Source organism: Mus pahari, chromosome 1 (assembly GCF_900095145.1).
Source record: "Mus pahari chromosome 1, PAHARI_EIJ_v1.1, whole genome shotgun sequence".
NCBI lineage: Eukaryota > Metazoa > Chordata > Mammalia > Rodentia > Muridae > Mus > Mus pahari.
This window is the reverse complement of record NC_034590.1, coordinates 39,061,133-39,083,755: the sequence shown is the minus strand read 5'-3', so window position 1 is coordinate 39,083,755 and position 22,623 is coordinate 39,061,133. Positions and strand designations below refer to the sequence as shown.

Genomic DNA, 22,623 nt, shown 5'->3' with positions numbered 1-22,623 from the left:
TCAGATGTCCCAAACGTCATCCTACCTTCAGAGGAAAGGCCAATGTCAATGGAAAGCTACTTTGCCAAGGTGTAGCGTGTATATAAGGTACAAAGCCCTAGGGAGTGCAGGCCAGAGTGGATGCACCTGGAGGCAGACTGAGAGCCAGCACACCCCTGAGGAAGTTGAGGGCACCTTCATGTCAGGAAGCAACCCGTGGACCATGCATGTCCCATTTCATAGCACCTTGAAGAGAGACTCCCAGTCTCCCTGTGGGATACACAGCTGAGCTCTGAAAGCAGATTTCTTCCCAAATCCAGCTCTTTGGGCATGGTCTCCCACACGGGCGGTGTGCAGAGTTGCATGGCAGTGGATTTCTTGTTGGGCTATTTTAGATTTAAACTCCCAGGGGCAAGATTTCTAAGGCAATTTCTAAGGATTTTTGAGACTTATGTTTTTGAGATGGGCAGAGACCAAGTCTTGATTCTCGTGTTCATAGGAAGGCAGCTCATCCTTCTTCCAGAGAAGCCATTAGCAGAGGTGGTTGATCAGGGCGTTGCTCTCAGGACAGAGCCTCTTCTAATGTGGTATCTCATTTCCACAAAGCTACATCAAGCCTGAGGAATTCAAATGTCAACAGAAAGCCTGCGCAGACGCTCTAAATGTGTTCTCTCTCTCTCTCTCTCTCTCTCTCTCTCTCTCTCTCTCTCTCTCTTTCTCTCTGTGTGTGTGTGTGTGTGTGTGTAATTTTTATCTGCCAGGGGTGTCCCCCTTTGAGGTACACAGGAGCTTGGAAATCAAAATTATTTTATGACTCTTGTGTAGTTTTTCCTTAGAAAGCCATCCAGTGGCTGTTAACAATATATTACGTTCAAAGGACTAATGGCAATGTCAAGTCCACTCTCTAGCTCTAGGCAACTGGATTCTTGAGGCGCCCTTATTGTGGGAGCAGAGGAGTGCTTTGGGGGTCCTGGCTGCAGGGCTGGTGTGCTTTCGGGTAGGGTGAGGGCTCTCCACTCACTAACTGCCACGCCTCAGACCTGGAGTCAGAGCACCGAGCAAGTACTGCGCTGTCTGTCTGTCACGAGCTTGGCGGAGAGGGCGGCTGGCGCATCTTATCTGCGTAGAAGTCCCTACAGGTCTGGCAGCAGCGCTGGTACCATCGCATATCCTGGCAGAGGTTCTTCTCTCGGATGACCCGGCAGTACACCGTCCACTGGTCCCGGGTGCATTTGTAGGTCAGAGCGGCTAAGGGTGGAAAGGACACAGAGGTTAAAGTCCTGGCTAAATACACGGATGTGACCCATTATCTTCAAGTACACACTAGCCTTGCATAGACGTTTGGACCTCTAAGGGCTATATGAATGGTACGTTTCTCCCATGGCTCTATCTCTGCAGCCCATCCAGTCCCCTGACTGAGAGACAACAGACAACTTGCTCCAGATCCTGGAGGAACTGGTCTATGATGGACAGCACAGCTTCTGTCAGCATTTCCAAAACATGCTGACACGGAACAGAGGACATTTTTTAAAAAAAAAAGGATCCACCAAAAGCGCCAAATTGAAGGGTAAACACGTGGCTCACATCTCCCTCAAGTTCTTAGTCCTCCTGTACATCGGAGGTCCCTGAAAAGATACCAAGCAGATTTATGCTGGCAACAGACACGGGTGTCACCTCTGTGAGCTCAGCAGCTCCCCCCCCCACCACCACCACTCAGGGGGACGCTGCTTAGAGTCCTTCCTGGCAGGTCAGGAGCTCCTGGTGGTAGGGTGCCGAGTGCTCCTAACAGGGGCTTGGTTCACTCAGGAGACACAGCCTCTTGCCATGTCAGTCAGGAATTAGCTAGAGTGGGTTGACTGTGGCCGTAGGAACACTCATCCTGAGTGTGGGTGGAGCCATTCCATGCCTGGGGGCCTGACATGGATAAAAAAGGAGAAAGCAAGCTGAGAAGCAGCGTGCATCTCTCTCTGCTCCCTGACGGTGGACACGGCGTGACCACTCATCTCATTGCCTGTCCACCATGACTTCCCCACGCTATGGAGTGTGTACCCTTACAGCAGAGCCAGAATAACCCCTTCCTTAAGTTTCTTTGGTATTTGTCAATGTATTACAAGTTCCTTCGTTTATCCCAGCCGCTGGCTGGACTGTGGCTACAGAAGCAGTCGAGTTCTGAGTACCGAGTGTCAAACTGCTTACAAAAAAAATGTAACCTTTCCACCCTGCCTGTGTGCAGACCCATCACGGCACAGAGGAGCCCATGCAGATATCCTATGGGATCATTCTAGAAAGAAGCACTGTGGGTCTGTGAAAGGTAGCCTGGTTCCCTCCCAGTTGAGCTAAGGCTAGAAATCCCGGAAACCCTGAAGGGACAGTGGATGCTTCCGCCTGTTCCCAGGCACCAGGGCCCTGTCACTAGCCACAGCCCCCCAGGGATTTGTGGCTATCAGTCACGGCTGGGCAATGCCCCAAGCCCCCTCCACTTGTAGAGAATGTGACCTGTGGTCACACAGGCTCAAGACGGATCTCCATTTTAATGAGGTACCTAAAGGCTTGGAGGACTTAGCCAATAAGCTTTCCTTCCCAGACACTCCTCTCTGCAAAAGGTGTTTAATTTCAGGTCCACCCTGAGAAGTGGGGTATGATTTTACTCATCCACTTTCCGCCATGGCAATAAATGCCTTAAAACCAGGGACTGTGTTTTTTCATCGGGATCTGCCCTGGGGAGCCATGGAGAAGGCCTTCGCCACCTACAGCTACTGTCTAACCTTCTGTAGAAGGCCTCTGTGCTCCCAGCCACAGCCGCGATCACGCCCGAGCCAACTGCTGCTGACAAGCCAAGGACTCTCCCCAAGGGACCAGCTGGAGCACCCCTCTTTTCCCACAGTCCTGGGCCAGATCCCCACTCCATTCTTAGCTCTTCTGTGGCTAGGTGTCCAAGAGCTTGAGAGCCAGACAGCCCCAGCCTCGTCATAGGCCTAGGCACTCCTGAACCAGCTCCGGCTGTCCCGTGCTTCAGACCACACTTCCCCACCCTGGAGCAGTGTCCTGGGGCTTCCCTATGGCCCCACACCTGCCTGGTGACAGTGTGGGGTAAGCACGGACAACTCCCCTCGTCTTGCCTCCCCAGTGGCTGTGCCCTGTGGCAGAGTGAATGTGGGACCCCATAACCCTACAAAGCCTGGCTCTTCACCCACCTCACACACTGGTGCATGATTGAGGAGATCTACCTGTGTTGGCAGAAATGTGAGGGGGATGGCCAAACACCTCTGAACCTTCTTCAGTCCTAACACATGTCAGCCCCTTTAGTGCTCAAAGAAGATGGCTTCCTGGCTTAGCCACAGGGGGACAGTTGCACCCAGAAACCGGGGTCAGGGACTCACCAAGGCGAGGGGAGGTGATGGTGTTCACATTTATCTTCTCATTGCAGACCTCCTGGTGGCACTGTCTGTAGGCTGCTGGCTTTGAGAGAGTTGGGCACTCACTGCCATGGCGTCCAGTGAGCTTGTGCATACACTGTACCACTCTCGACTGGAGCCCCTTCCCGCAGGTGGATGAGCACTGCGAGAGACAGGGACAGCCTGAGCTGAGGGTCTGTGACATGACCCTCCCATACAGCTGCTCCCGGGCATGTCATTCCCAGGGGCCCGCAATATCTGCATGTCGAGAACGCTCACTACTTGTTAAAAGAATGCTATAGGAGGGCAAGCTTATTCCTCACCAAAGCATATACTGAGTCCCTAACCCCTCAGTGGCTGATAGAGGGAGTTGAGGCTTTGCTTAATCTTGATTGCCAACTTGATGGGATTTAGAATCACCATGGAAACACATCTCTGGGCATCTCCGGGAGGCAATAATGTCTAAGTTGGGCTGAGGTGAAGAGCCACCCTCTGTGTGAGTGGCGTGATGCCATGGGCTGAGGTCCTGGACTGAATGTGCTGAGCACTGGCATGCATGGCTTTCCTCTTTCCTGACTGTTGGCACTGTGTGACTGGCTACCTTTAACTCCCACCTGAAACCTGAAATGTGACATTGCTTTGGTCAGGTCTCTTGTCCTAGTGATGTCACCGATACAGAAGTGATTAGGTAAGGTACTGAGGACAGGGCACCCAGGATGAGACTGGTGTCTTGATCAGAACACAAGGATGCTGAGATTGCTCTCTGCGAACCAGGGGATATCAGCCCCATGTTTTGGTGACACTGTCATAAACACAACTGCTCTACTAGTCTGTAAAAGACATAGCACAGAGCTATGAGCAAGATGACGTATTTGATAATGATAAACAATGTCCCTGGCTGCATCTACCACACATGACATTTAGAGTACAGTTTTACCTAGAAAAGAGTTAGTTGTCAATATCTTGTCTTTGTGGCATCTTGTGGCTGCAAGGGGAGTCCAGGTACAGTACTCTTGCCTCTTGAGGTTTACAGAAACGCCCTCCATGTTATACAAGGACCAATTTCCCTAACGGTGCTTTTCTGAGTCCCTTCCATTTATAGTGGCACATGACTGTATTTCCCAAGGTAGTTTGGTCCTCCCCCCAAACCTGGCCCCCTTGGTTCATATTCTCTCCAGGACTCTTGGGACCATTGCTCCACTAAGTTGGTTTGCTCCCAAGTAGAGAACCACAGCCACGTGCATACCTTGTTCATCTGGTGTCACCAGAGCCCCCACTTCTCTGATTTATGGGGTACTGAGAACACTCTGCAAAACTTTAATATGGCCCAGGCTGCATAGCAGCCCAGCTGGAGTTAATAACAGCGCCCAGGGTAGGGGAAAGAAGACTGCTACGTGTGCAGAGAAAGCCAGGTGTTTCCCAGAGTCCCCCTCGAGTAGAAGGAGGGCCTTCCTGGGAGCTTATGGGAGTCACAGGCTCATGGAGGCATTGGTGGTACCATTTTGCCCAGGTGGGCTTTGGCGGCTCCCGTTCAGAGGGACTTCTGGGAGCTGGGGACTTTGCCTTCCTGTCTAACAAGCAGAGTCATGCTGGTGTTGGCACTTCCAAGTGTAAACATTCAAGGGAACGCTGCTTGGAAAGATCACCAATCTTCAAATCACAGAACATGTGCTAAAGTACAGGCAGCTCCCCACTGGGCCACCACAGCATGTTCAAACCAGTTCAGACTCTCTCTCTCCCTGACATGCAAGGCTGGCCTTACTCCTGGCTTCATGCCCAGTTCTGTATCCTAGACGCACCCACCAGAGGCTTCTTGTAGCCCGGAGAATTCACCCCGCATCACCAATGCAGATTTCTAGGCACTAGCCTTAACCTCAGGAGTTCCAGGGGACATGGATGTCCGAGGGGTGCTGAGGTCATGGGAGGAGGTTCCCACTAACAGGGAACCCTTGATCATGGGGCAGGAACTAGAGCAATGCATTTTTTAGGGTTATCTTGCAAGAAGCTAGGATTGACTGCAAGGCTAACCCGGTAAGCTTTGAAAAAAAAAAAAAAAAAAAACCCTGATGTCCCAACCTCTGCAAAAAATATATCAGGGAAGACTATGGACATCACCTTTTTATTTTCAAGTTCCTCAGGTGGACGCAGTGGGTATCCGGAAATGTGAGCCCCCCGACTTAACCTGAGTTTGTAGAAAAGGCAAAGGCCTCTTCCTATGAAGCCATCATGTATTTATATCCAGCTAAGCATAATTAAGCTAGAATGACAGCCAGCTGCAGCTTGCACTGCTGAATTTATGTATAGCTGACAGGTGTGCTCAGAAGAGGCCATGGCAGTCTCCCGTCAAAATACCGCTGAATGTTTTTGTAAGATCAAAACTGCTTTGAGTGCAGGGGCAGCAAGGAGGCATGCCTTCCAATATTTTGTAGCCAGAGTGTTTGGGAAAAGGCCACTCATCTGTGTAACTGCCACCGAGGTGGAGACAGGATCTCATAAATGCAAAGAAGAGAGATGGCCTAAAAAATGTATAAAGATCACTTATAAAAGTACTCATCCCTACAGAGTCCATTTGAATAAGGTCAGAGGCAGGTCAGTGGCACTGTCAGAGCAGTCAAATCAAGGACATAGCAAAGCCACAGCATCTGGTACCATGCCATGTCTATACAATGTCACACTAATTTGGAGCCATCCCATCAGGTGACGAATCAATCCATCACAGAGCAAAGCCAGGCCAGCGCATGCAAATGTACATGAAGGTGTGTGCCAGAATGTCCCGAGGAAGCATCCCATTCAAAAGGTGTCTCTCAGTGAGGATAGACTGCAATGGCTATGCGTGCCCTGACAAACGGCACAGGTGTCGCAGGGGAGATGGTAGCGCAGATGATGCAAATATCCCACTGTAGCGCACATGACTGCTATCTGATTCAGTGGTGAGTTCATAAGGCCCAGTTTAAAAATTCTAGAGAAAGAAAATAGCTTGTGATGCCTAATACTCAAGGTTAATTGAATTAGGTCCGGTAAGATGGCTCAGGAGGTAAAATTGCTTGTTGCTAAGGGCCCAAGTTTCGTCCCTAGGACCCACATCTTGAAGGAGACAACCCATCTCCCCAAGTTTCCTCTGACCTACACACGTATGCTATGGTATGTGTGCCTGAGGGAGCACACACGAATGCATGGATGCGCGCACAGTCATGTGACTTGTTCATAGGACACTATTGCTAGAATGGACATCTGGATAAAACTGCTCACAGAGTTATGAAAACACTCTGCTCCTGGGCAAGGCAGAACTGTGACTGATGTAGAGCCAACCTTATTTTTGTGAGGAGTTGATGCAGCTGGGTCTGCTTTTGGAAGAGAGGGAGGGATACCTGTACCGACCACAGCAGCGTGGGCACGCCTTTCTCCTCAGATCGCGACGAGGACCACCTCTGTGCACCTATGTGCACCCACAGGCACCCTGAAGATGAGCAGTCCCTCTGAAGGTTTGGATTTCATTAAGAGCAGCCCAGGGCTGGCACCTATGCCATTGCCAGTGTGCAGGTACATGTGACAAGGAAATTCTGAGGCCGATTCAGGCCCTGAGCTTGACGGCGGAAAGGGTCTTTCTAAGGTCAGCTGCCTCACTCCCCAGGTCACCCTGCCCTATACTGTACCGAATGGAGACGTGATGGGTGGCCAGGGATAGCCCAATTCCAACACTTAGCCTCTTTCCTTAGCACGTTTGATATAGCTTTCAGTTTCCCAGTCTGTAAAAAGAGCTCCGGGAAGCCTGAAATGGATGATGTCGCTATAGTTCTTGAACAGGGACATCTACAAGGCAAGCATGAGCGGGGGTCCCTGTGCTGGAGGTCCTGCAAACCCTGCCCTAGGGAAGGATTTTACTTGAGTTTTGCCAGATTTTACCAGGAGTCCTAGAGGGCACTGTTCCCACAGCCAAGGGTGACTGGGGGCCTTCTCCTGCCTCAGATCACCTGGAAAAGCTTTTGTGAACATTGAGACCTTTGTTTATCCATCTAGAAGGTTAACCCGGAGTCTGCCTCTCAAGTAATACCTTCCTGTGTGCCTGTGTCCACAGGAGTGTGTTCTGATGTGCAGGTTTGGAAGACAGTGCATTAAGGATTTTACTGCAGGAAGTCCTATAATGTTTCTGGGGTTAACTTTTCTTTTTAGGTATTCTGTACAAAAGGCTTCTCAGGAAATAAATGGGAATGGAGAATTCCCACCGATGGCCTTCAACACCAACTGTACTTTGATTTGGGGGGGGGGGGAGGGCTAACCTAGGAGCCACACAGCTTATCTCTCTGCAGGGAGTCTGTGGGGCAGATGGTTATCATTTCAGGGAGTGGCTGGTGGGAAATGGGCCTGCCAGGGGACCCTACAGGAGTCTGCGATATTATATAGGTCTCAACAAACATTAGAACTGCAATTCTTTTTAGCTGCAGAGGCAGGGCCAAGGATAAAGCTGCTGGCCGGGAGGCTGGAGCAGGCACACCTGGAGGTGGCCATCTTCCTTCGTACCCTTGAGCTAGCTGTCCCTATCAGGAGGATCTAGCTCCTGGTTGATTCCCTCAGCCAGATATCCAGGAGCATCATTAGGGGCCACTCGGGCAGAGAAGGAGCTGTTTTTGCATGGCACCTTCCTGGGACCCCAGGCTCAAGTTATTGAGAACAGAGACTTGCTGTGGATTCCATTCTTGTGACCTCCCCTGAGGCCCTAGACTTAATTAAACACGGAAGAGATGACAGGCACTCCTGATAGCATCAGGTTTTGCCTCAAGCCGTGCTCTAAAAGCCTTTTTTTTTTTTTTTTTCCAGGCTTTTACAATCTAAGCAAACACATCTATAAAAACAGCTCTGGTCTTGTTTGAGGCTCTCCCCAGGCTGCCCCCACCGACCCCCCCTTTTAAAGTGGCCCATTTCATCAGTATTTAATGTGGCTCCCCGAGACGCACTTAAACCGAGACACAAGTAGACCAGCCATAAATCCATGAAGGGAAGCTCATCCTTAGGCCCCGTGAAGGACAGCTCTCTTCCTGTCCCTTCTGGAACAAACAGCTATAAAACACACTGTCTGCTGCCTGGTGACCACACTGTCAGTCGTGGGCAGGAAGGGCAGGAATCAAAGACACCTGAGACAGAGGTGCCAGGGTGGGGGCACAATAGTGAAATAAAGATGTTACAGGCTGGAGCTGGGGCTCAGTGGTAGAGCATTTGCTTAGCATGCAGGAGGACAACCCGGCTTTTATCCTCATCCACAGCATCATCAAAACAAAACAAAACAAAACAAAACAAAACAAAACAAAACAAGAAACTAAAAACACCCTACCCCAACAACGGAAGTCAGGACACAGGCAAAAAGGGAGATTAAACGTGGATTTTCCTCATAGGCTTTTAAAGGACATTACAAAGGGACTAGGAAAAGGGGATTTCTCTTTGGGTAGAGAGTTTTAGGCAAACAGGATTGGAAACAGGCTACCGGACCCTTGTGACACCGTGCAGCAACAGTATTGCTTGGAGTCTTTCAAAAGGCAGTGACTGTAATAGCCATTACAGTAGGACCCACCGGTTGACAATGTCCGGGGCTTAGGGATGTTCTGGTTAGTTCTCACACTAATAGCTAATAACCAATAGCCTAATGTGCTTGGCGCACAGTAGGTGCTCCATAAATGCACCTGTAGAAAATGAGGTGCCATCTTTTCAGAGGCAGGGTGTGAGCTATGAGTCTTATGACCACCCCCCAGCAGGGAGGAGTCAGGTCCCCATTCCTGCTCAGAGGCTCTGCCCTGTGACACCCTCCTGGCAAGAAACAACTCTTCTATTCTTAGCTGCAACCAGCTGTAAACAACACAACATTCTAATGGGATGCTTCCAGGACTTGTTATTATTATTATTTTTTAAAACATCTTATGAGAGAAATGGTATCCTGTGGGAGCTTATTTGGGGTAAGGAGTTCAGCTCAGGCTGAACTGGTTCTGGGTAGACTGAGGGAGGAAGGAACTCCCAGGGCAGCAGAAGTAGGTTCTGGAAGGTAAAGACGGAGCAGGATCCCTGACAGTAGCTCCACTTTCTGTTTGCCTGAAAGGTGCCTGGCTGGTGAAACGTCAGAAGCTCTTCAAAGGCTTTCCTGACAGTTTTCCCTCCAGATTTGGCAGGAACAGCACAAACCCCGGGGGCAGCTGTTGAAACCTGAAATAGCTGGTCTGGACAATAATGAAAATCTTCACAATGTTCGTGCTAACTCTGACATGGAAGGAAAAGTTAGACCCATGCACTCACGCACACCCTCCCCCTTCAGCTTGGCTGGAGGCTCCCCTAACTCTGAATGTGCAACCTGACACCCCGGAGGACTCAGGCTGGGTCTTTACAGTCAGGAAGTCTGAAAGCATAGCACCTGCCCATGCCTTACAAGGGCCTCGAAGTCCTCAGAGGTTGGTGCAGAGGAGTCTGCAATGGTAGCTCTAAGTCTTTCCTCTGAGAGCAGAAGATTCCCATTATCGCTGTCCTCTCCATCTTTAATAGTGGGGAGACATGGAACCCCCAGGAAAGCTGCAGACAGGCTAGGAACCAATGTGAGCCCCAATTTCTGCATCTAGAAACCTGGGACCGATGGCCGTGAGGGTCAAATGGGGTCACATGAGTGATGTGCTCTGCCAAGGATTCTGCCCAAATAAGTATGATCTTCCACCAGCACCTCATTCACCGCGCCCCAAGACTGGGGTTTGCAAGGTAACACTTATTCTTTGTTCTGCTCTTGGGGCTTAGCATAGCCTTGTGCTGGTCAGGAGACCCTGGAGGCACATGGAATGGCCTACCATTTGCATCTCCATGGGTGAGCATGGGATCCAGTGCAGAGCAGAGGCTCAGGCAGTGCTGGCTGAGTCACAGTAAGGTGGCCACAGGTCCACAGCAAGTAGTGACCCCAGCAACTCAAGCAGAGGCTCTGAAGTGGCCCGGGGCAGAAGAACTTTCTGTAAATACCCCTCAGTTAACACTGTTGGGTCGTTTCTAAGGCCATGACCCTCAGCCCTTCTCACCTTGTCAAGAGCACAGGAAAGTGTCTAACAGCTCCAGGTCTTGGAAGCATCCTGACCACAATGTTTGTGTCCCCCTGGGATCACTGCTGGCTAGTGTTTTGTTTTGTTTTTAACTTTTATTGATGTTTTGTGAATTTCCCATCATGCACCCCAATCCCAGTCATCTCTCTGTCCCTCTGCCCTTGCAACCTTCCCCTAAAAGAAAACAAAGAATAAAAGTTAAAAAGTAAAAAGTAAGAAAACCCATCTCATGGTGGAAGCTGCTGTGTGTCCCACAGTGTATTGTTTTGTCCAAGCATCTTTACTTGAAAATGTTCATGGTGCTGAGTCACTGGACTGGATTGAGGCCTCTGAATTCTGCTACACTGTCAATATTGGATCCTCACCAGGACTCCTCTTGATTATCCTGTTGATGCCCTATGTGATGGAGATCCTGCAGCTGTGGATCTGCAGGACTGGTCCCAGCAATTCCTAGATGGGGTAGACGTTGGGTTGGGCCAACTCAAAGCTTTGAATCTGGGCTTGGGTGGTAGATTAGTTGGTTAGCCCATTCTCCTGACTGAGGCAGCAAGCAAGGTTACCCTTACATCATGGAGGCCAGCTCTCTAGCACTGCCTTGGTGAGGGGCGGGGCAAGCTCCCTACTGCCATGCCCTAAGAGTTGGCTCTTCTGCATTAGGGTGCTGTAGCCAGGTAGGGGCCAGCTCATCGGTTCTCACATCTTTGGAGCTGGCTTACCTACTCCCTAACCACCAGGGCCAGCTCTAATGTGCTGCCCAGGTGAGGGGTGGGGCCATACTGCCTGGTCTTACGTCAACTTGATACAAACTAGAGTTATCTGAAAGGAGGGAACCTCAAAGGAGAAAAATGCCTTCATAAGATCTGGTGTAAGGCATTTTCTTAATTAGTATTTGATGGGGGAAGACTCATACCATAATGGGCGTTCACTCATACCATAATGGGTGGTCATGTTCCTGGGCTGGTGGTACTGGGTTCTATAAAAAAGCAGGTTGAGCAATCCAGTAAGAAACATCCCTCCATGGCCTCTGCATCAGCTCCTGCCTCTAGGTTCTTGTCCTATTTGAGTTCCTGTCCTGACTTCCTTTGATGATCATCTGTGATATAGAAGTGAAAACCAACTAAACCCTTTTCCCTCAACTTGCTTCATGGTGTTTCATCACAGCCATAGAAACCTGAACTAAGACACTGCTCATATTTTCTGTATATTTTACTTTTTGTATTGCCCATCTCACAGGAGGAGGCCAGGGTATTTGTAGACAGGTAGGTAGAGAAGGCTCCCTTGGGACTTTTTAGAGGCCCTGTACATGAAGAAAGCTCATTCGGAGGGGACTCTGCTACTTGTCATTTTGTCTGCTATTTGTCATATTGTCATTTGTCTGCCAATTGTCATTTTGATCCTTTTGGTAGGAGATTTAACATGTACTAAGTCTCAAACTCAGGACAAATGGCTAACTGAAGTACCTATTTAACAAATCAAAGGGGAATCTGGCCACCTGCCTCCCTTGGTGCCTGCCTGTTACAGAGTCATCCTGGCTGGCAAACCCCACCCTCTACCTTGAACTTTTCAGCCCACACCCCAGATTCTCTGACTCCTATATAACCCAGCCATTTTGACTACACATGTCTCTTGGTTTCCTGGCTTGCTCCTGGCCTCTTAGCTCCTCTCTCGACCCCATTTCTTCTCTCTCTGTCTCCCCCTCTTCTGTTCTGACCCTCCTGTTTTAACTGTCCCAGTTCCCCAGGACTGAATACATAGGCTCTGAATCTGTGGAGTGGAATCTGTAATTGGTACTGTTTTCTAGAAAGTGCTACTCTATCCCTGGAGGTACGCTGTGGCAGACCATAGCAATGGCAGTACCAAGGGCATGGATGGGAGGGAATATGAAGCATGTTCCTTGTTCATGACTCTAATAAAGGGTTGTCTGCTTGTTGGAATCCAGATCAGAGAGAGCCTGCCCAGCCTCTCCCAGACTCAGAGCTTTGAGGGGCCCAGCTGCTGTAAACATATATAGCATTAGGTCCAAAGTGACTTCCTAATAGCGGAGATGCTGACACTGTCCTAAATGACAGTCTGGGCTCAGCTCAGGCTGCACCCTGATTGGTAAACAGAAGGATAACCACCTAACCTCAGCAGTCCTCAGAAACCCGGTGAAGTGGGTCTCTGTTTGTCAGGAAAAATTACTTCCCTTATTCCCACTCCCTTCCACCTCCCAGCCAACTAGTTCTGGCAGTAGGGCATCTAGTTCCCTATTCTAGGTCTCAGGACATTCTGGCTTAGACACTTTCTCCCACATTTGTCCTTAAAACCAGGAAGGCTTCCCACACAGTTTGCTGTTCTATCTGCCCCTAAGACATAGCCTGGTGGGATACACCTAGGAACACTGGAGCTCTGACACACTCAAGATCACAGTTGAGGCCACAACATCTTTCCCGACACCCAGCATAAATGGGACTCTCACAGGAACCAGGGAAACACAGACACCTGCCCAGCCAGAGAGGCTGAGGTTCCTTCCAGTGTGCACCCATGCCCGGAGCAAACCCAGAGTTCTGCTCCCCACTGACCCCTGCAACACCCAGAGAAAGCTTGACTACCAGGAGCTCTGACACAGCAGGATCTCAGGAGCTTGTTCACACCAGGATTTCAGGATCCCAGAGGCAGCTTGACTCCCAGGGACTCTGACACGCCCAGGATCTCAGGATCCCAGGATCTCAGGATCCCAGGATCCCAGGATCCCAGAGACAGCTGGACTCTGAGTTCTGACACAATCAGGATCACAGAAAGGATGGACTCCAGTCAGAGACAGCAAGGGCAGGTAGCACTTGAGATAACCAGATGGAGAGAGGCAAGCACAAGAATATAAGCAACAGAAACCAAGGCTACTTGGCATCATCAGAACCTAGTTCTTCCACTACAGCAAGTCCTGGATACCCCATCACACCGGAAAAGAAAGATTTGGATTTAAAACCACGTCTCATGATGATGATAGAGGACTTAAAGAAGGACATAAATAACTCCCTTAAAGAAATACAGGCGAACAAAGGTAAACAGAATCCCTTAAAGAGGAAACACAAAAATCCCTTAAGGAATTACAGGACAACACAGCCAAACAGGTGAAGGAATTGAATAAAACCATCCAGGATCTAAAAGTGGAGAAAGAAATTTTAAAGAAACCACAAAGGGAGACATCCCTGGAGATAGAAAACCTAGGAAAGAGACCAGGAGTCACAGATGTAAGCATCACCAACAGAATACAAGAGATAGAAGAGAGAATCTCAGGTGCAGAAGATACCATAGAAAACATTGACACAACAGTCAAAGAAAAAGCAAAATTCAAGAATCTCCTAACCCAAAACACCCAGGAAATCCATGACACAATGAGAAGACCAAACCTAAGGATAATAGGCATAGAAGAGAGCAAAGATTCCCATCTTAAAGGGCCAGTCAATATCTTCAACAAAATTATAGAAGAAAACTTCCCTAACCTAAAGAAAGAGATGCCCATGAACATACAAGAAGCCTATAGAACTCTAAATAGACTGGACCAGAAAAGAAAGTCATACTTGTCAAAAGAAAAATCTACCAAGATGAACTCTTAATTCTGAACATCTATGCACCAAATAATATCCAAGATACAATTCACAGACCACATGAAGCTCAAGAAGAAGGAAGACCAAAGTGTGGATGCTTTGGTCCTTCTTAGAAGGGGGAACAAAATAATCATGGGAGCAAATATGGAGACAAAGTGTGGAGCAGAGACTGAAGGAAAGGCCATCCAGAGACTGCCCCACCTGGGGATTCATTCTATACACAGTCACCAAACTCAGACACTATTGTGGATGCCAAGAAGTGCTTGCTGACAGGAGCCTGACATAACTGTCTCCTGAGAGGCTCTGCCAGAGTCTGACAAATACAGAGGCTGATGCTTGCAGTCAACCACTGGACTGAGCTCAGGGTCCCCAACGGAGGAATTAGAGAAAGCAGCGAAGAAGTTGAAGGGGTTTATAATCTCATAGGAAGAACAACAATATCAACCAAACAAACCCCCTAGAGTTCCCAGAGACTAAACCACCAACCACAGAGCACACATGGAGGGATCCATGGTTCCAGCTGCATATGTAACAGAGGATGGCTTTGTTGGGCATCGATGGGAGGAGAGGCCCTGGGTCCTGTGAAGGCTTGATGCCCCAGTGTATGGGAATTCCAGGGCAGGGAGGTAGAAGTGGATGGGTGAGTGGGTGGGGGAGCACCCTCATAGAAGCAGAGGAAAGGTGGATGAGACAGGGGGTTTCGGGGGGAGGGAAACCTCGAAAGGGAATAACATTTGAAATGTAAATAAAGATATATATTGAATGAATGAATGATACACAGGTTTTGATTCCCCAGGAAACCTTTCTTTCTACCCAACTCCGTGTTTGGTAGTTTCACTGTGCCCTTGTTACATCTGGTGTTGAAATCTGGGAGAGATACTGTTCACCCTCTAAAATCATGGTCCCTCCTAACTGAACTGAGCTTCTGGTTAGACCCTCCTGGATGTGGATTATCTGCCTATGCAGGCTTCAGTCCCTTACCACATTCAACTCTAAGATTTAGAGTCTGCCTCTTCGGCTGCTTTTCTTCTCTACCGTTACCCACTTGCTTCTCCTTGCCTACTTGGTACATGTCCTCTCAGAGCTGCCTGCTCTGTCTCTTGCTCCCTGGAGCTTGCTATGTACTCCTGGGAACCTCATCACATGGAGAGAGATGCCTGTCCACTGTGATCCTAGGTGCCTCACTGACAAATCCCTCAGGGATGCCCTTGGGGACTGAGACACTGTTCTATGGCACTTACCTCTTAAGGTGTCACCCTCCCTGTGCCTTTGGTTCTTTTCTATTAGGATCCTACTTCTGGTGGGACTCCAATTTATGGCCCCTTTCCCAAGTCTTTTCTACGTCCTAATTGCTATTCTCCCGTGAGCTCTTTACTGCCACCCGGTCTTTCCCTTCCTCTAGCTAACCATGGGCTCTTCTCGGTTAAGGTTAGACTGTTGGCTCGTCTCTCCTGCTTTGTCTAATCTCTCCCCCCTCAGACTCAGATATCATTAAATGACACTGTCTTATTTTTACTGCAGATATGGTTTGGCTTCCATGTAAACTTCATAGTCAGTCTCAGTGGCCAGGAAATTGCACATCCGATTTCCAAATTCTTACAACTTGCAACAACTTCTGTCCCTATATAAGCAAATGATTTAGAAAGCTCTTATCCCTAAGCCTTCTTTGTTCTCAGTGCTCACCCTATCTAAGCCCTTTGCTCTCTGCTCTTGTCCCTTCCTTTGATCTCTGGATTCAGTCTTACAGAGATTCAAATGCCTTTTCGGCATGGGTAATATTGGAAGAGTTATCACATGCTGTTTTAGTCTACTAAAAAGCTGGCTCTTGAGATGATATTTGGTTTGCCCACATTAGAACCAAGCATGTTGCCTCCAAAGCCTTTGTCCTGGACTAGTTAGTCACCTGACTCTGACAGGGAGAAAGAACACAAAACAGAAAAGCCCAGGAAAAAGACATTACATTTTGAGAACAACCAGGAGGTAAACGAGTTCCAGTTGAAGTTCCTGATGGCTAAATATAATCACACAAGCTTAGCTCTGAATACTCTTAACCAGTTTCTTGGTTTTGTTTACTATATTGTTCCCCTACTTAAGGTCACTGATAACTTTAGAGTGCTTGCTGAATGAAGCTTTCTTTATTGCAGGACTTGTAGAGCATTGGAGGTGTCATTTAAAAAAAGAACCCGTAAAACCCCAAACAGAAAAGCTACCTTAAAATTGAAGCAAAAGAGGTTAATAGTTAAAAATCTATATATAAGTAATTTCTACTTGCTATAGCATACTAATATATGTAACTTGAACATAACTTTTGTTTAGAAAAAAATAATTATTTTTTTATTTGTCTGAGGAGACAATACCAGGCCTCCAAGATGTCCTATCTTATTTTATTTTCACTAGACTAATAAGGCAACACCATACTCTAATATATTTTAGATAATGTTTATAAATCCCTAAGGTTATAATGGTCTATTCAGGCTAACAGAAACTGACTTAATATATATATCTAACCATTTTTGTCTTTGCTAACATGGTTAAGCTCAAGCTTATTTGGAGAACTGTGTTATATAAAGATGATATTTTATAAAATGTATATTATATAAATTTTAAGGTACAAATGTAACAGATAAAATAAAGAATCCTTATAAACTGCTAAAGATAATTAAAACATAAAAGTTATTGGTCTGTCACCTTATAAATTATCAAATTTAATGTGCTCAAAACTATGTTTGTAGTCATGCTACATATTTATGTAATTTATTTATGGAAACAAATTTGGAAAGAAAGACCAAATTATATCTTCCATTACATACAGTTGTTTTTGTTTTTTTTTTTATATATGTTGCTAAAGTTAAGCCTGAGGCAAGTAACTGAAAACGAGTTTAAAGTAAACTTAAAGTCTGTTTAGTGTAAATAATATTTACCAAATCAGGTATCTTAAAGAACTTCAGAGGCCAGCTGACAGCTCTCAAACCTCAGAGAGATCTAAAGGGTTTGATGGGAGAGAGAAGCGGGGAAAAGATGAAAAAAAAAAAAAAAAAAAAAAAAAAAAGGCTTCCTATGATGAAAAGAAATACCAGATTCTCACAGCAGTCCCCAGGCCACCTCCAGGGAAACCTGGAGCCTGCTTCAACTGTGTCCAGAGCAGTCACTGGGCAAAGAACTGCACTTTCCCTCACTCACCCCTAGGACCCACAAAAACTAGTTAGGCTGGACACTGGGAAGGAGGCTGACCATCCCCACTGCCCTGCCAAGGGTGGTCACTCTTCCAACTTCCTCCTCTATGGGAAAATCTCTCACATCTGCTCTGGGACCTTGGCACCCAGCACTCCATCAAGATTACCACAGAGGAGCCTTAGGTTAACTATCCAGATTAGTAGATAAGATGGTCATTTTTAATTGATATGGAAGCCACCTGATCCATATTTCCTGTTCACTCTGGTAAAACTTATTCTTACCTGAGTCTCTTGAATAAAAACACTTCATCTGCCAGCTTAAGTTATTTTCAAGTCTAAAAGTCAAGCCTTGTGTTTCCCTGGAGATAACAGGCTTCTTGCTGACATAGGCGAGGTCACAAACAGATTTCAATTTAAAAAAATCTGAACTATCATGCTGTTGCTACTGACTTTAAAGATTGCTTTTTACTATATACTTTATGCTCCAATGATAATTTGAAAAGGACTTGCTTTTTGTCTCAGGGTTTTACTGCTGTGAACAGACACCATGACCAAGGCAACTCTTATAAGGACAACATTTAATTGGGGCTGGCTTACAGATTTAGAGGTTCAGTCCATTATCATCAAGATGGGAGCATGGCAGCATCCAGGCAGGCATGATACTAGAAGAGCTAAGAGATCTACATCTTCATTTGAAGACTGCTAGGACAAAACTGGTTTCCAGGCAGCTAGAATGAGGGTCTTAAAGCCCACACCCACAGTGACACACCTACTCCAACAAGGCCATATATCTCCTAATAATGCCACTCCCTGGGCCAAGCATATACAAACCATCGCACTTTTCAATGGCTGCTGTTAATAATCATGCACCTATACCCATGCAAATGATTGAATATTTCTAGATAGAAAGGTGTTGTGGATTGGTTCTAATGCTATTTGTGTTAATTTGGCTCCCCAAATCACACAGGAATCTGCATGTCCAGTGCTGAGGGTCCCTGCCCCCAGTTGGCTCTAATTTGTAAATAAAGTTGCCAGCGGCCAGTGGCTGGGCAGAGAGACAGAGGTGGGACTTTAGTTTTCCCAGGACCATGGGGAGAAGGAGGTTTTAGAACTGCCATGATGGGGAAGCAGGAGGCTCAAGCCCGAGAGCTGCAGGAGAGAAAGCATACAACCTATAAGAGTCAGAGTAGAGTGGCTCCAGAGGCCATTCTTCCCATTGGGTCTAGGGTAGCAGAGATGGAATATGGATTTTAGAAAGCAATAAATCAGGAATATGGGAGGGGAGAATGTGCTAGCCACGGGAAGGTTTAGAAGTGCGCAGCCATTGCACTGTTTAAGGCGTATGTAAACACAAGGCTGCATATGTGTGTGGTTTTCATTCGTGAATTCAAAACATTTGGGTGGGTGTAGAGGAGGTGTGTGTACCTGCTGGGTAGTTTAGAGCAGTTTAATTCACTACTGCTTAGAAAGGAATGATAAAGTTTAAAAGATTAAGATGACTGGATGTTTCCAGAGTGGAGAGAAAAAAGTAGGTTTTTGTAAGTAGTGACAGTCTGAGGAAGTGATTTAAGGTATGGGAGAAATGGGATTTACAGCTGATACACCTCAAAGCTTAACACATTAACCAATGAGATTCTGGTAAGTTATAATCTAGTCTTAGTAACACTTATAAGTACCGGCTGCTAAAGCTTTTTCAAAAATAATTAAAATTATCATCATCACAGGTTCAATTGTTTTGCTTTCTTAAATACAGACTTTTTTTTTTTTTAAAAGTGTTTCTCATTGTGCTGGAAATAACGCTGTGTAACTCATATCTGCCTAGTATTCTTAAGGTGCTGGTAAGAGGATGGCAGGCAGAAGAAAGAATATTCACACTTCTGTCTTTCTGGCCTTCAAGTTCTTCATGCCTTTGGTTCTCTTTCCTGCTGGGAAGTTTCCGTCTTATCACAGATGAGTGTGCGTGTCTTGAGTGTGTGTGTCTGTGCTGATAGCGTCTCAGGCTTTATTTTTGCTATGGCTCAAAACATGAGTCTGCTCCAACTGTTTGCAGACATTTACTAACTGCTTTCTCTACAAGGAGGACTTCAACGCAGATTATTGTAACAGACCATGGTCTTTCTGATAGATCTAAACCTTTTTATCACATTTTGTCAACTTCAAAATTTCATGTAAGCATCGGGGAGTCATGGCTCGGGCCCACCCATCACAGCTCAAGTGGGCTCTGGATCCCTTGTCAATCAATGGGACCGCCAAAGCTTAAGCTTCGCCCAACTACCACCTATCCTCCCTGAGGTCGGGCACTTTCCTCCCTACCCTCCCTGCTGGATGTTCTCTGTCTTCCTGACCTTCCCGGAAGTGCCAGGCCTGGAAGTTTCAAATATAAGTTTGATATAAAGACCCGTTCCAAGTTCCTTAGCTTTACCGTCTGTCCACAGCCTATGAGTACCACACAGATATCCACTCAGCCGGAAGACAGCATCCGGGAGTCAACCTTGGCACTAAGGCTGCTCCCAAACCAGCTCATCTCATTAGCTTTGGTGTGCCTACAAAACCGGGAAGCCCTCAATTTGTTGACAGCCAAAAAGGACCTGGCCATTCCCTCTTCCTCAGTGAAGAATGCTGCTACCATGTGAACCAGCCCGGCAAGTGGGAGAGAAGATTAAAGACCTATAGGAGCCAGACCACAAAGCAAGGCCTCCAGGGCCTGACTCCTATGTGGGGCCCTCTCTTTGGTCTCCCTTGGATGGAGCTCCGGGATCCTCCAGCTCCTTGGCCCACTGATATCCATACTTCTTGTATGAGACTCCCTATCTCATCAGTGAGTCTGTTTCGGTGTTGGGGAACCCTGCTATTAATGTCACCATGACCAAACAGCTCCTTGAGCTTCACCCAAAATGGAAGACTCCCTTTTGCAGTGGGGTTTCCTCTTCTCCGTCTGACCTTATCTGGGGAGCCTGACCTCCATCCACATCCTCTACCTGAGGAATGTCATGTAGTTCCAGCAAGCACCTAGAATGCCTCTCCATGCAAATGTGGCATTCCTGGTACCTTAAACTCCAGCCAACCTAAATTCACCTGAAAAACCCCTTCCCACTTGCCAAGGTTTATACAGCTCTCGTTCACCCCAAATAAAATATAGATGCGCAAGCTGTTTCATTGGGTATCATCTAAGAGAGCTGTTTCACGTCCAGAGGGAGGAAGCTGGACTTAGAACCACGTTTCAGGAGAGAACTGGTAAAATAACCCAACATAAACCAGATGCTCTTGATAGAGTCTCTCCAGGTCTCCTACCATAGCCTGCCTATCTGAGTCCCCACCACTGACTGGCACTCCAGACTTTTAAGGAACATCCTCATGACATCTCCATTCAGAAGTAGCTAGATGAGTACAGTTGTTCTTTTTATTATTATTATTTGTTTGTTTGTTTGCTTTTTTCGAGACAGGGTTGCTCTGTGTAGCCCTGGCTGTCATGGAACTCACTCTGTAGTCCAGGCTGGTCTCGAACTCAGAAATCCGCCTGCCTCTGCCTCCCGAGTGCTGGGATTAAAGACGTGCGCCACCATCGCCCCCGGCGAGTACAGTTGTTCTTAACAATAAACAAAAGGCTGCAATGTTAGGTCCAAAGTGGGCCCCCAAAATGGCGGTGCTGCTGACACTGTCCTAAATGACATCCTGGGCTTGGCTCAGGCTACACCCTGATTGGTAAACAGAAGGATAACCACCTAACCTCAGCAGAAACCCCGTGAACTGGGTTTCCGTTTGCCAGGAAAAGCTATTACTTCTGTTATTCCCACCACCCCCTTAGCCAACTAACTCTGAAAATGGGGCATCTTGGTTCCCTATTAACCCACGTAAGCTTGGAAGGATCAAAATGCCGACACTAGCTCTCAGGCTGTCCTGGCCCATGATCCAGGCACCTCCCCTACTAGTTCCCAGGCTGTTCCACCTTGCATACCTCTCCCTACCTCGACATACCTCCTTGAAACTGGCAACGCTTTCCCCACCTTCTGTTCTCTCTGGCAGCTCTGAGTCTCCAATAAACCTTTCTTTTTACCCCCAGAGTTGTCTTGTTTGGTGGCTTCTCTGTAAGCCTTGTTTACATATAGGTGGTAATCCTTAGGTCTGCGGGTATGTGGCTTGTCCCACCTATCACCTCCCTGGGACAGGCTCACTTCTCTCGACAGCACTTGGGTGGAAGACACACCTTCTGAGAGCCCCTGTCACAACCTACTCGCGGTACTGGCTGTGTAGATGTTGCCTCCCATCAAGTATGGGGTCCTACTGATCTGAGGAGGCTAGGACGGCACAGAGTAATAGACTTCTACTTTTCATCTAATTCGTGGCACCCATGTACAGTGTTCCAGTCACTTGAATAGTGAGGTCAGGGGTCCCATGAGGAGTCCTATTTACCTTTCTTTGCCAAAGAAGGCAGACAAGAAAAACCATGGGAAAAATTCTATCTGGATGGGTGATATTCCTAGCCCCTAGCCCCAATGATGGCAGCATCAGAGGTGGTGGTGGGGTGGACAGCTTCTGGTGTAGTTCTTGAATCCCATCTATGCCTTTTCAACTCTAGTTTGTTCCCAGCTGACCCTGCATACACATGTAATTTAGCATCTCTGAGTTCTGATCTGTATGGTAGAGCAAACCATTTGGCTTGATGGCTGCTTCTATGATACTACCATCATCAGGGATGGGGACTGGGGACATCCTCCACAGAGTTGAACCACTAGGGGCATGCTCTGCACAGATCTGCTATGGCTGGGTTGGGGTAGCTGATTCACAAACACACATAGCCACTCAGCCTGTAAAGTAGCCATGACTGGGGGAGGTCATTGCATTCTATGGATCCGAATTCTTAACGCCAGGGACAACTGATCAAGCTGGCTATGCCAAGGCTGGCACTTTGGTCTCCCTACGTGTTGCTCTGAAAAAAATGGAAGCATTCATCCACCAAGTCATGGCTAGGAAGGAGAGCACCTGACCTCAGCCTCCCGAGACAGGCAGGTGAGGACCTGCAAGTCTGAGGGATGCTGTGCTAGCATAGCACTCTTGGATCCTTTCTTGGGCTATTTCTAATCATCATTGGTGCCTTGCGACTCTTTGTAGCAGAAATTCAAAGTCCTTAAGAAAATAGAAGTACCCATACCATCCTCAAAACCAGAGGGGTAAGACATTCAAGCCTTGGGTGGCCAGAGATAAGACTATGGCACTCTAAGGTTTACAGGCACCAGCCCTTGCACTCCATTCTCAAAGCCACCCTGTGCCCTGAGCATATTATTGTAGTCTAAGAGCTTGCACTCAACTAGAAGACTGTTGGCAAGTGGCTTAATTGCTTCAATCTCCTTTTCTCAGTGAGAGGAGTGACTGAGGCTGGCTAGAGAAGAATGGGGATGTGGGACATAGGATGCAGGACCAAGAAGAAATAGTCACT

General features: G+C 47.5%; 1 protein-coding gene across 1 annotated transcript in view; it reads right to left on the bottom strand.

The window, feature by feature from the left end:
- Positions 1-1,057: 1,057 nt before the first annotated feature.
- The window catches only part of Adamts17 (ADAM metallopeptidase with thrombospondin type 1 motif 17), a 308,973-nt gene continuing 287,407 nt past the window's right edge, over positions 1,058-22,623 (bottom strand). The window contains exons 24-25 of the mRNA XM_029535526.1: positions 3,360-3,537; positions 1,058-1,227 (exon numbers count right to left, since the gene is read on the bottom strand). Coding sequence (XP_029391386.1) covers positions 1,061-1,227; positions 3,360-3,537 — 345 coding nt within the window. The 3' untranslated portion in view covers positions 1,058-1,060. The remainder of the gene's footprint in view (positions 1,228-3,359; positions 3,538-22,623) is intronic.